Source organism: Notolabrus celidotus, chromosome 23 (genome assembly GCF_009762535.1).
Source record: "Notolabrus celidotus isolate fNotCel1 chromosome 23, fNotCel1.pri, whole genome shotgun sequence".
Classification (NCBI taxonomy): Eukaryota; Metazoa; Chordata; class Actinopteri; order Labriformes; family Labridae; genus Notolabrus; species Notolabrus celidotus.
In genome coordinates, this window is record NC_048294.1 from 14,838,269 (window position 1) to 14,852,410 (window position 14,142).

The 14,142-nt window shown below is 41.0% G+C and overlaps 1 protein-coding gene across 2 annotated transcripts in view; it reads left to right on the forward strand.

Moving 5' to 3' along the window:
• The window catches only part of LOC117807284 (receptor-type tyrosine-protein phosphatase delta-like), a 429,954-nt gene that overhangs the window by 344,661 nt on the left and 71,151 nt on the right, over positions 1–14,142 (forward strand). For both annotated transcript variants that reach the window (XM_034676508.1, XM_034676509.1), the window contains one exon: positions 13,219–13,364. In XM_034676508.1, the coding sequence (XP_034532399.1) occupies positions 13,219–13,364 (146 nt within the window). The remainder of the gene's footprint in view (positions 1–13,218; positions 13,365–14,142) is intronic.

Sequence of the window (14,142 nt, forward strand, 5' to 3'; positions counted from 1 at the left end):
CTTTGGGGGCACCAGACTCTCATTAATTTATTTTGAATATGCTGAATGAGACAAATGTGGTATCAATGGAAAGCTGAGAAAGTCGCTGTAACTGAGTTTTTAAAGCTTGTCGATAGGATTAGCGGTTCAAAAGTTATCAAACATTTAAGAAGAAGTAGCCGCCGCCGGCTGTCTAGGTCTTTGAGGGAACACAACTAGGAATCTTCTGAAACAACACATTTCCTTGTTGTTTAAATGGAAGCTTAAATTGTGATTCAGATTAGTCTAAAGGAAAGAAAACACTTAGGACACAGAAATTAACTAAATGTATCTAACATAGCTAAACACATTATCACAGTTGTCAAACAATGTCAAATTAGTTTGTAGAGTTTGGCGATGGTCAGCAGAGCTAGCACCAACAGCCTTTGGTTATGTTTGCAGGTAAACATTCACATACCTGTGCTGGTTAAGTATAGCTTTGGTAGAGAAGTTATATTCATGTTTCAACAGACACAGCCTACATAGAAGTTTCTATTTTCTAAATCAAGATGCCAACCGTCCACTATACGTCTTAACATCTGGGTAGTAGAGCATTTAGGCATAATGGCTGTAGCTGTCAGTTTGAGGTACAGTAGCAGGTGGTAGGGCTACAGCTTGATCATATGAACAGCATTACAGGCCTACAATAATACAAATATTAATATCTAGTTCAACAGCTTTGTAAACCCGGTGCTGACTAGCAAGGGTGATACTAATATTAATGTGAAAAATGGGATGAGAGAGTGAATAACTGTGAATATGGAGACTAATTCACATGTCATATCCCAGTGTCCTTCAAATAAAGACAACTGCGCTTCAAATTTATTGCAAAGTTTGTAGCTTAAATTTAAATTCAGCCAGAAAACAAACACTTTATGTTTTTATTTAGTACATTTTAATTCCATCCATTCTGTCCATTTGGAAAAGAGACACTTAAGGCTGTCATAAAATGCTTGTTTTGGCCTGAGTAGTGTAAAAAAAAACTGCCTCTTTAAGTCATACAAATCTGTCACTTTAATCCTCAATGTGTACTACATTACTTGAATATTCATGAAGCTAACAATCACAGAGTCAATGTGCCAAGTCTCTCTTTAACCTTTAATCTACGTGAGAAAAAGGAATGAAGTCATTACTTACTGAGGACTGTATTACCTTGTGGCATTTTGTGACAATGTCATTGGCATTTTTACTCTCTTCTTCACAGTTTTACGACTCAACATTAAAAGCTAATAGCCCCGGCACTTACTCACAGTTGTTGCTTGTAGAATAATTCAGATCCGTGTTTAAACAGTAGTGTAGATCGACAGCTCTTTGTATTTCAACCGACAAACCTCTTCTAATTTATAGTCAGAGGGATACACCTTCCCGTCAAAATACACCAACACGTTATCAAGACCCACCACTCTATACATTCTCTGTACTGTATGTCTATTCACATGATTATGTACATAAAGTTAATAGACAAAAAAACGACACATACATTCACTCACTCAGTAGACTAGAGCCCATTACTGGTGGCAAACATTTGCACACAAGGCCAGCACCTTTGTGTACACTCTCACTCTGTAAACTGAGGCTACGTTTGGCAAAGGGTGAAAAAAGAAGAAGAAGAGAGGGGCAGCTAACACCATCAGACCAAAGGCCTCATCTCCGGTCCCCAACAGTCTTGCACCCTAAGGAGTCTCCTCGTCTTTAGAAATCTACCCTTCAGAGGAAAAAAACAGCACAGCATTCTATTAAGTCTCTCACTGAAACACAGTCAGACAGAAGTCCCTTATATGAACTCTTGAGAAGAATTTTCCTGAACAACCGAGATTTGCATGAAGCCATCAGCCGCTCTAAGTCGACACTTGCTTATTTTTCTATTTTTTGCTTCACAAATCACAAGTGAAATTCTCGTGTGGTTTCTTTTTCTTGCTATACTGTATTTCACCATCTAAACAGGTGCATTTTATAGGCAAGAATGATGTTCCTTTGCATCACCTCTAAAGTAACACAAATACCTCCAGGGTTAAATCAACTTCCTGTTTGCTAGTCTCCTTTATTTTTGGCAGACTTCTTTCTAAATAAAAAGTTTTGGGACCATGGTGACTCTATTATACCTACCTTTTCTCCCAGGTTGATCATTTTTAATAGATATAAAAAAAACACCTTTAAAAAGTGGAAAAGAAAAAGAGAAGGAGTCTAGTAACACCTCCACACAGTAAACAGACAGAGACATGCACCCACAAAGTCATCCTATTCACACTTCTAATCATCTCCGGATGAATCATCCCCACATCCACGCACATCAAGAAGGAGCCTTTCAAAAGTGATCTGAAGCCCTTAATTTCACTGGATTATTTTAATTATGTCCCCTGGGGCTTGTTTTTTTCCTCTCTCACTTCTTTTGCTCCTTGGGTGACATTGCACTGTTTGCATCTGAGTGAAAACCCCCATCCGCCAGTCCGACCCTGATACCACCCGCCCTCATTTGTTTCCCATCTGTAGCTCTTCAAAGAGTCACACTCACAACACACAAACACACACACACACACGAGCTGAAGTGTTTTCCTCAGTGGTTCGCAATTAAGAATTGAAAGACCTGGACTTCGATTTACTGCATTGGTTTAGTTTGTGAGGTATTAATATTATGTAGTGGAAGGAAAAACAGCCCACAAAGACACAGCCAATATAGCAATGTATACAACCTTTTTAATGTAAAAATAACTTGTTTATACTTGTTTACTTTTAGCTGTTTACAACATGCCCTAGTTGCCTTATAGTAAGGTTTTGTATTCAGTTGCAAAAAACATCACAAATTTAAAGTGGATGATCCTCAGCCTCTCAGTTTCTAACCTCATTGTCCATGCAGTGATCTTAGTGGGCAGGGATGCTATAATAATGAGGCCTGCATTGATTGGCTGCCTGAATGTCATCTGAAAAGGGAGGGGGCAGACTGGTGCAGAGGCAAAAAAACACCAGAATAAATATATATCAAATGTACCACCAAGTTTGCTTCACTTTGACTAAAACAATATTTATTGTACACTTTAGAGATAGCCGCCTTTGTGGTAAAATCAAGCGGCAACCTCCGGTCTCAAACGATGAAGCCCATGCGGAAGTGTTATAAACTGCAATACATCAATAATCCTATTGAGACTGGCTGCAGAAACACCAGAAACCACATAGACACGAACGGGAAAAAGACGATCTTTGCAGCATTAATAAACATGTTTACAGCCTGGTTCAAAAAACAGCTTGGCTCTACGTAGCTAATCTCTCTATCGGCACACACTGTAGGGGGGTGAATTTTTTTCTAACGCAGAAGATATTAAGATTACAAGTGTTTGCCCAAATAAGGACATGACTGACTGGATTCCCGGTCGGGAACACATAGCTGTTGGCTAGGAGGCTCAAACCCCGCCCCTTTACGTCACACTCTGCCTGGTTGAGTTCCGCATTTCCAATATGGCTGCCGCCGTCGATTGGCTTCAAAACAGCTCTCAGGAACAGATGGGTGACGTCATGGATACTACGTCCATATTTTATAGTCTATGGGTAAAATCTATGAAACAAGGACGCCAGGTTTTGAAAAATTTAATTGTGAAGACTGCATACTAAACATAATGCAGCATAGCTTGCAGGTGCCAGTGTTAAAACTGCAATTGTGTTCTTAAAGTTGTTCTTCAAGTTAATCACTGACATTCTACATAATGTTTCAATCCTGCTGTATTCTGACAGATAACACTCTCTGTCTGCTTCAAAGAGGAAAAGGTGATTTTTACCCCAAAGACGTTTCAATTACTACCATTTTTCTTCCTCTATTTTATGTGCAATACTCTTCCCTTCACTGCTGCGTAAAATTAGTGGCCTGTGAAAGGTCACTTTGCTCCTTGAGTGACTGTTTGTGGTACCTCCCCTGCATACTCTTCGCCCTAGAGATAAGATTCAGGTGTGAGGACAGTGAAGACTACAGCTGGTTGCACAGAGGTGACTTCTTATTATATTGTCATATACATTTATTCCAAACAGATGAGTTAAGTCTTCCCTTAACTTAAGGGAATAATAACTAGTATAGTTAACATTGGACATTCCAAGGCATATTTTTCTTTTGGTTGAGGTGTAACCTGGTTTTGCATAAATTGGAACATTCACAGGATATCTGAGCTGCTCACAGGAAACCAGTTGTCATCTCACAACGTTTCTGGAGCATGAGCTAGTTTGTCTGTAAGCGCCTGAGAAAACACAGCGCATGGAATGTGTCACCTCTTATGGCCTGACAACTGGCATCCACTGGAAAAGGCTTGGCACTACTTATCCATAAAATTAGAGCCTGTTTAAAACACACAATGCCAAATCTCTGGTATGATTTGCGACATAATCCATCCCTGCATCATATGGTGGCAAATATGAGGCAAGCTTTTCCGCCCCTTTTAAGCTAAGACAATTTTGTGAAGTTTATGCTGTATAGAAATAGGACAAGCCTGAGCACAGTGGGATCCTATCTTAAATGGAGACATGCAAATATGTTGCTTATTTGATTTTCCACCCTGCTTTTCCCATCTATATCTTTAGATTTATGCTCCACGTAGAGGAAGGGCAGCAGCTTTGGAGATTTTCATCTGCCCATGCTGTCACAGTGATATTCTCTTATCAATCTCACATAAAATGTACATCACATGTGAGTCAGAAGCATGGGAATCAAACCACATCATGTTCCCTTATTATCTCCACATGTCATTACATTGGAAGTAAGCTGACATGGCCAGAGAGCGTTTATCACTTTTGCCATTTTTAACATCTTTTCAAGTCTGTGCAGCCCCCAGCCTGATAACTATTGGTCCATTTTGCTGCAGCACTGCCATTTAATGAATCGTTCCATTGCCTGGTGGATAACAGAATGAACGAATGGCTTTCTGTGTTAGCGGCTGCCACTGCCTATCCTATCAGATAATTAACTTTTTGCAAATAGACTGCGCTGACTACCAAACAGAGTAAGCCTCCACAATTAGAATTACTTATCTATGTTCTCTCTCTTTTTTCCCCCCAGACGTCGGAGGGAAAAAAACAAACAAGACAAACAAATCCAAATTTCATACTTCTTGCTTGACTGTTTTCTCCTAAAACGGTCACACACCAGTTGACTCGTTTCGAGATTTGCGTATTCACACATTAATGAACTAGTAATGAATGAAGGGGGAGATGAAAATGGAGTCTTATTGAAATTAAAGCCTCTATTATTTGGCACGGGCGTTTGACAACCACGGCCCAGATGTTCAGAATTTCCATCAGGAAAGTCTTGTGTTTTCCACCTCGCTCCCTCCTCTTGTAGTTTTTTTTTCCTCTCACTCTCCAGCGGACGGTCTCGCGTCGACACTGTCGCAATTCAATATTTATGTTTCCTTCAGTTTGGTTTCCACCGCAAAGGGAGGTGGGCTTTCATGTGTCTGATTTGCCACAGCAGCGATTTGGTTCCAGCTTTTAAAGCGTCGGGGGCCGTTTCAACAAAGCCATCTGTTTGAGTGGGCCGTTTTATTAAGTGACAAACTGGATCCCTCTACCTTGCTAATGTGTCCCATGGGAGATTGCTGTAGCTTGTGTGTGTGTGTGTGTGTGTGAGAGAGTGTGTGTGAGAAAAACACAGGAGGAGAGAGAAAGGAGGTAGACAGGGTACAAGGTTCCTTGTGCAAACATTGTAACATACCACCAGAAGAGACTTCATCACTGATGTAGCTGTCACTGCAGAAAGGTTTTAGCCTTTATGAATCTGCAATCATAATTGAATAAGGGGGCCTTTCAGCTCCCATCTTTATCCCAATGAAACACAGACTAAGACGCTTGGCACTGCTCTATAAATAACCCTTTATATTTATTTAATGGAACCTTCCAGAATTTTCTATTGTCCCACGCACACCAGCCCAATTTATTAATGTACCATTTGCAATGCTCGCTCCCTTTCTGCAGGAATATTCTAGCACCCTTAGGAGCGTGTGTCTGTGCATGGGTGCACATGTGCATGATTGGTCTTGCCAGAGAATCTGTCATTGCATTGAATGTGGGACAACAGCATTAGACATTCCTTTTGAAGCTTTTGTCGGTGCAAAAAAGTGCCCCTAACTCTTACAGAACCACAGCCAGAAGCTCAGACCTAGCATAGCAGTGCCACAGAGCGTGAGTAATACACAGTAAAGACGGTCCCGTTGGAATATGATTTTTGCAACCTTAGTCACTGGGCTGAATATTTGGCAAGGACAATACGCTGGTGAGTTGTGTGTTACTGCCTTTGAAGCTGCCTCAGTGATGATGTGCGTTTATTTATTCACAGGAGACTCTCATTTGGGACCTGATCCCAAAACGGACCTTGTATCCTCATGCAGCCTCAATATTAATGTGTCATTAAGCTGCATTCTTGTATATTCCATTGAATTAGTTTTACATAATGACTGTGGTGAATTTTGCTTAGAGAGCACATCTAAGCAGTAGGGAAGGGGGCGGGGGCAGTGTAGGAGAAGGCTTGTATTATGAACTTCATTATGTGTGACAAGCAGCGCAGTGTTGATGGAAGAGCAAGTCCCCATCATTGCGCCACGTTAAAACCTCTGCAGTGAATTAATGTACTATTCCTGATCCAGTAATTAACAATCATTCGGAGGCCATATCCCTTTTCAAGTAATCGCTAATTGCAATAAGAATTTCAGTTTCCATTTAAGGCCAGATTACCGATGAGCATGCAATGCAAATCAGGCAACAGTTCTAATTAAGCTCCGATTCCTTTCTCTTTCGCGCTGCCTGGGCCCTTTGTGAGCGCGTACAATGTGGAGTTTGTTTTCTCAGCATTACAAAAGACAAATTTTTTATCATAATGCTGCAGATAGTGGGCTGTGTAGTGCCCCAAAGAAAACGATTTATCCTCATGTTTCTTCCATTGATTAGTATGTGTGGTTTATCTTCTCCCTTTCTTTTTTTTCTCCACATATTTTCTTTTGCATTGTTTATCTCTGTGTTTGTGTGTCTGCACTGCTACGTTCTGTTTTCTCTTCGGCATCTGGGGACAGATGTTTTCTGAACACTGTATAGACAGTTAATTAATCCATAGAGAGGGTGTTACTTCACATCACGAATGCTTGCACAGTGACCAACCTTTTTCTATGCATCTCTCTTTATACAAATACTATCATAATGAACCTTCAGAATGCTCAAAGGTTTACATAGAGTCAAATGTCATCAGCATTTACGCTTAATGCTCCACTTTTACCCTCTCCTAACATTTGTGCCACTTGCTGCCGTTGTGACGATTTATCAATATCGCAGGACTGAAAAGCTGCCGCTTAAAGATGTCGAATGAGGTTAATGGCATCTTTAAGCGCTCCTTTCTTCCACCCGTATGTCCAAATGGAGCAGGGTGTTTGCAGACTGCCACCCAATGTGTTAGGATTAATTATCGCCCTCCACAACCCTGCCTCACCCTGCAAGTTAAAGATTCAGAGAGGAAATGGCCCCTTTCATGCAAATGAAATTGAATATGTCAGTCAGTATAATTGTGAAAACCGAGCCGTCTTGGACTGGTGTCTGTGTCGAATAGAGGTTCCAACTGAAAGTGGGTTTATTAATGTTCTCCTCTCCACTCTTTGATTCGTGCTTTTTAATAGGCTGGCAGATCAAACTTGAGTCTATGGCAGAATCCGGATGATTTGAAATGTTTTGGCCATCATGAATGAAACTCTGACTCTGACCATTTAAATGCAATGTTAAACCAATATCAGAGAAACTTGTAATGAATGCAAATTTGCAAGATGCTCTGACTGCTGCTCGCTGATATGTTCAACTGGACAATAGAAAACCACTAAATCATTGGCTGCAGTTGTTAGTTTTCAGCCATTCTACTTTTAGTCTATGCTGTTTATTTATTATTGTTATTTTTTAAACTTCCTCTGGCATTACAAGCTTGTTTTTTAACATGAATCCCTGTTTATAGTTTTTGTTCTGATAGTTTATTTTCCATTTGAAATCCATTCCCATAACTCTCCTCTCATATGGATACATGAAATGTAATCACAACGACCCCCACGGAAAAGAGAAAGGAGTAGTCAAGTGACAAAGAGGGGAAGTTAAAAGAGCTAGTATCGCTAATGAATACAAAGCAGCAAAAGAAAAGAGACGTTATTTTGGGAATTGTTCGTACTGGTTATGCCCTGTAGAGCTTATAAACACGTTCACATCCATGAATAAACATGCAAAAAGGAGCACATTATTGTACATATACAACTGCTCTTCGTACTGCCCACTGTCTGTGTCTCTGCTCTGCTCTCCACCAGACATGTAGCTCTTACACAGACTGACTTTTCAAATCAGAAACAGGTAGTGATAGGCCTGCTAGTGTCAAACAGAATAACAAATCTCTGGTTTTGTGACAACCCAATATTTTGATCAATTATAATGGATATTCTGAATTTAATAGTATTGACTCAATTACACAGCAAGCTGTTTTCTCTGCTCCACTTTCACATTTTCAGTATAGTATTAGTGAAGTTACTTATTTTATTAACTATTTCCTTTGGTTGTTCATCTATATACAGTTCCAATTGGTGTGCTTTATTTTCTACTTCTAAATCCATGACTGCTCTATGTTTAGTCATGACATATTTCATTCTTATTTTTTCAATTGCTATAAAGCACTTTGAATTGCATTTTTTGTATAAAAGGTGCTCTATAAAGCTTGATTGATTGATTGATTGATTGATTGATTGATTGATTGATTGATGGATTGATTGATTGATTGATTGAAGCATATTGCAAAGTATCACAATACATATCATATCTTAACACATATCATAAGGTCCCCGCCAACACCCGGCCCTGTAAATGTAATAGTAACACTGATTGCACACAGAGTAAAATTATTTTTAGCTCAATCCCCTCCCGGCCTTCCTGTTGTTTAAAATCCACCTTCAATGACATTATTTGCATTCGTCCTCTGCTCTAACCACAGAGCCATTAGCAAGCAGGGCAGAGAATGGATTGTTTCCCAGCTGCAGTTTTCCTTCCTTGAGTGTAGCTCTGATATCATTGGCTTTGTTTTGGATGTCTCTGCCTTGATAGGGGTATTAGAGATGTCTGGGAGTGTCAGTGGGAATTAGAGATATGGTCTGCAAACACAACTAACTGACCTCAAATCTTCTTTCCGGGCGGTATTAAAAATGATATCCTACACTGATTTGGTTATGGCCTAAAGTCTAACTTCCTCAGAAAGTTAATAACTGTCATAAGCAGCTGCTTATTTTTGATGGCTGACATTTCTGTGAAATTTGCAAGGAAAACATGAAGTCAAAACTAAAGTGCACCATGACTCCCTCAGTGTGCTGGTTTAAGTAGTAAATGGTGCACACGAAATGACTGATAAATGACTCAAATTAATAAGAGGGGTTGTATAGAGTAGCATCTAGGATTGTACCACCCACATTGTTGAAGGCTTGCATTTTGCTTTTAAGTCTATCCATTAAAAAAAATTCATATATAAATATATATTTCCAGTCATGAAACAGTCTGCCCCCTCAGCCCTGTGGACATGGGTGTTCTCAGAACAGTAAAGACTTTCCAGTCAGCAACCAAATCATTTACATGTTGTTGATCCATGAAAAAGAGAGCAAGGCGACGCCATTAACAGCATCTTCCTTTCCAGAGGTGGTGGCGCATGTGAACAAGGTTACATAATGACCTCGAGGGAGAGCGGGCATTGGCCCATGTCTCGAACCTTTTAGCTCGTGGCAGGCTTTACACTTCTCATTTGTTTGTAGGCGACAGCTTAGCACTGGATTAACAGGTGCCTAGCCAAGGTATTAATTCATGCAGATCAGGGCTAACTCTTAAAAGAAGTCTGCTGTGTGTGGCAGAGGTTACAGGGACATTCTTTGGATGTGATTTATTTAAACTGAGATTAATTTATATGCTTGAGGGCAAAACAATGACCACACATTATGTAGATTATTTTTTTTATATTAACACGTAGTTAATGGCAGATACAGTGAACCACCTTCTCATAGCTTTTCTGTCTTCTGAAAAATCAGAGTTCTGTTCAAAAAGGTTTCTTTCACTGCATGTTGTAAAATATTTGTCCACAGTGTCTTTTTTGTTGCTGTCAAGTTGCTCGTGATGCCATTGTTTAGAGAAAACCAAGGTTTCAATCAGCCTCTGTCTACCTGAAGGTGTAAGAGGACTCTACCAAAATGGATGTTTGTCAGCAGCGGACCTAAAATGGGGGTATGATGGTGATATCAGCGGCCATGTCTGTGAAAACACCATTACCTCCATGTCACGCCTCAATCACTCCCCATTGTGCGATGACTTTCCCCCGGCCCTCCTTCCCCCTCACCTCCAGCGCTGATCTCCCCGTACATGTCCTCGCAGTCTATCACAGCCGGCGTGGGGAGACGCACCGAGCCGTAATGGATGGCCCGGGAGCAAAAAAACAGCCCCAATAGCATATCAATTACCCATCAGCACCCTCTTGGCTGGATGCCAGTGAGCACCACGCCCCGGCCGAGCCAATGAGATAAGGTGCAAATGCAGATGTAATGGTTCTTTCTGGAGCGTACAAATTACACAGTGTCAACTCTGCTGCCCACCTGTCGGATCTGTCAGCCGCTGGATGAGAAAGCGGTTCTGAGGGTTTGTTAATGTGTGTGTGCATGCAAGAACGTGTGCATGACGTGAGGCAATCAGGTGATTTCCCAGACTCATTTGCCCGGTGGAAGCCCAGCTGCTTGCCTGTTTATCTGTTCGCTCTTTTGATTGCTGACCACACATCTTATGTCACCTCTCCACGAATCCTGCAGGTTAATTCTTCCCTCATTCACCACACCGCAGCAGACACTGCTGTGCACAGGAAATCATTCCACACGCAGGCACGCGAACAAGCTTGATCTCACACACACACACAGACACACAGACACACAGACACACACACACACACATGGATGAGGTGATTCAGATGGTTGGCATTACTGCAGCTGTGTGGCCCCTAATGGCCCGCTGAAGTGATTGATAAAAGGCAAACAGTTGCTCCGCAGGGGGACAGATGGAGCTACACCTCCCACCGAAGCTGGCACTCGAGCTTCAGAGGAAAACACTGAGGGGGTCTGGCTTAGCACTATGACATTATTGCTATTGAAATTAGCCTTGATCATCATGATAGAGCTGGAATGGAAATCTAACAATCAAAATCTCATCAGGGAGACAGGGTCCTTTGATTGTTTTTCACCTGCATGTGTTCAGTTTTTTCCTGGTTGTAATAGAAACGTGAGCGGGTTGATTGTCCTGGAGGGAGAAAACAGGTGTAACGTCACTTAATTATTGAACCTAAAAGTAAATGACGAATTGTTCCGACAGCTTGATTATATTTGGGAATGAAAAAGCAACCTGCATGCTTCTGCAGTTCTGTTCCCAGTGTCATCAGTGCCTGAGAAAATGCTATTGTCCAGTGTTGTGAAACCACCACGGAAGCTGGGAACGTCCACACAAAGCAGTCACTGTTCCACCCTGCCATTCTCTCACCTCAACTCCCCTGCATTTTTAGCATTTTTATCCTCACTGCCTTTACACTTGACTTGTCGTGCTGAATTGAGGGACCAATTAGTGGCAAGAGAATGCCTGCATCGCCAATCAGAGCATTGCGAGGACCTTATCAGGTGCGTGTCTCATTTGCGTGGGGCACAAGTACCGTTCCGATTGGTGGGTTTTGGGGGGAGATTAGGGTTGTCTGCTGGTGGACTGATAGACATGCTTCTGCTTCTCTGCAACAGTTGGAGAATGTTTGTCTTTGTTATTATTTGAAACACAATAGTTAAGTGATTTTTTTTTTTTCTTGTACGCAATGTGACCAGTTGTCCTCTTTTAAAAACCTCCTGTACATGTAGGGTCATTAAAATTAACTGACATTAGCAACTTAAAGTCATATTGAATTTTTTAAGTAGTACTGCCAATCAACACATTTTTTAAAATAATGATTAATCACTGAATTTCAATAGTTGGTTTCTTGATATACAGTGTCTTGATTTGGAAGTCAAATAAATGCAATGAAATGTAGTTAATGATCTTGACTTTTGAGTTTATTATTATAACAAAAGCTGCACTGCTTCACCAGTGTGGTGTAAAACCATGACGATGAGGTAGGATACAGCTTCAATGTGCTGATACTGTGAAAGACAGTGTTGATTTATTTTTTTCTAAAGTGTCAGTTTGGTGTGCATCCAATGATATCCTGCTACAACAGCATTTGCAATCTTCAGGAGTTCCACTTTTGGTTGCTTGCTCCTTTTCATACTGGTCTTGCACTAAAACAGTTGTTCCCTTCCTTGGACACTAAGGCTTATGACTGATGACAATTGGCCAAGTAGTCCCTCAGACTCAAACCTCCAACAATGTTGACTGGCCTGCAGTCAGTTGCCATCCATTAACAAGTATTGTTTTTAACTTATTTGATTTAGTTTTATCCACAGGTCTGTGGATTTGCAAACTCCAAAATAGGGCTCACATCAGTCTGATTAACTGCACCTGTACTTAGCTCATAGGTATAAGCTCAAACTGGGAGTACATCTTTGATATTTTAATCCTGTTCGACATAAACTGTCTAGGAGTTTATAAAAATGAGATGTGATACTTAGAAGTTGAGCGGTGTCTTCATTTTCCATTAGGACAGCAGCATGAAGCAGTAAGACGCTGCAGTGTCTCAAGCATGGTGGGGCGGTGGGCACAAAATTACACACAGTTTTTAACTGTATTACAATCAACGTGCAAACACTGACACTGACATTAACTTTGTGACAGTATCAGGTAGTGACTACCATTACATCTTGTACTGTTGTGTAAGAAAGAGGTAATCTTAAAGTTATAATCAGTTATCCTTGAGAGATTTCAGAGTTCACGTTGAACAACTTCCCATGTCAATGTCAAGATAAGATGCTTTATACATACAGCCCTAAAGACCTCTGTCCTTTAACTGATCTCAACCACAGATCATCTGTTTCCACTTCCACAATAAAGACATTACAAACCCTTGTCCCGACCTCCAAAGACAATCCTCTTAACAACCACATGCTGAAATCTGCAACTTTTCTCACTTTCTAGTTTGTACAGCTTGATAAGAGAGATTAATAGCTGTGACAACAATGCTAAGCATGCTAACTAACCTTTATCTTTTGTTCTCTTTTTGTGTCTCTGCAGCACCACCAAAGTTTTTAAGAACCCCCAATGACCAAACAGGCGTGCAAGGAGGGGTGGCATCCTTTATTTGCCAAGCTACCGGAGATCCACGGCCGAAGATTGTGTGGAACAAGAAGGGGAAGAAAGTCAGCAACCAGAGATTTGAGGTATTAGGTCTATTGTTCTGATGTAAAATGCTCGACAAAATTGGAATGCTTCAAGCACTGCTTTTGGCTCTGCTCGCACATAATCCATCGCGCCAAGCCCCGCTCGCCTGCTTTTTTGCCCTGACTTGCCACCACGCATTAGCAGGCTCTAATAATCATGCTGGCCAGGCTTTTGAACATGCTTGAGTTTTAATGAGGAAGTTTACAAAAGATCTGGCGACAGATTTGTAATTTGATAAAAGATAAGAAATGAGCGATTGGGATAGCAGAGAAAACAACTTGTGGTGTGACCCAGATACCTACATTAGCATCATGCCACATTTGCCAGCTTATGCAAAGTGAAAGGGGAAGCAGCGCTTTCACTTCGAAATATCCTTTTGCTTCGTGGCATCTTTATCTAAATGCATGTCCTACCCTCCTTATTTTGGCTGCGGCTTTGATTTCTGGTCAGCTTTAATCTGCACTTGGGCTCAATACCCATGAGAAATAACACATCATTGCAGAACACTGATAAGATTTCTATTAATTTCTGTGTCAGTCCTCGGGACTATCATGGTGCCACTTTTTTTTTTCCTCCCCTCTGCTCTTGATGCCATATTTGCTTGCTTGTGCACAGCAATGGCTTAACAGAGCATGGAGACCTCGCCCTGCTTCTTCTTTGGGTCTCATAACGACAGAAATCTAATCTTATCAGAGTTCATCGCGTTCGCATCGCACGTTGCGCTGAATGCTAACACACTAGATTTCATTCCCTCATTGCCTCGTAGGGTTTGCCAGC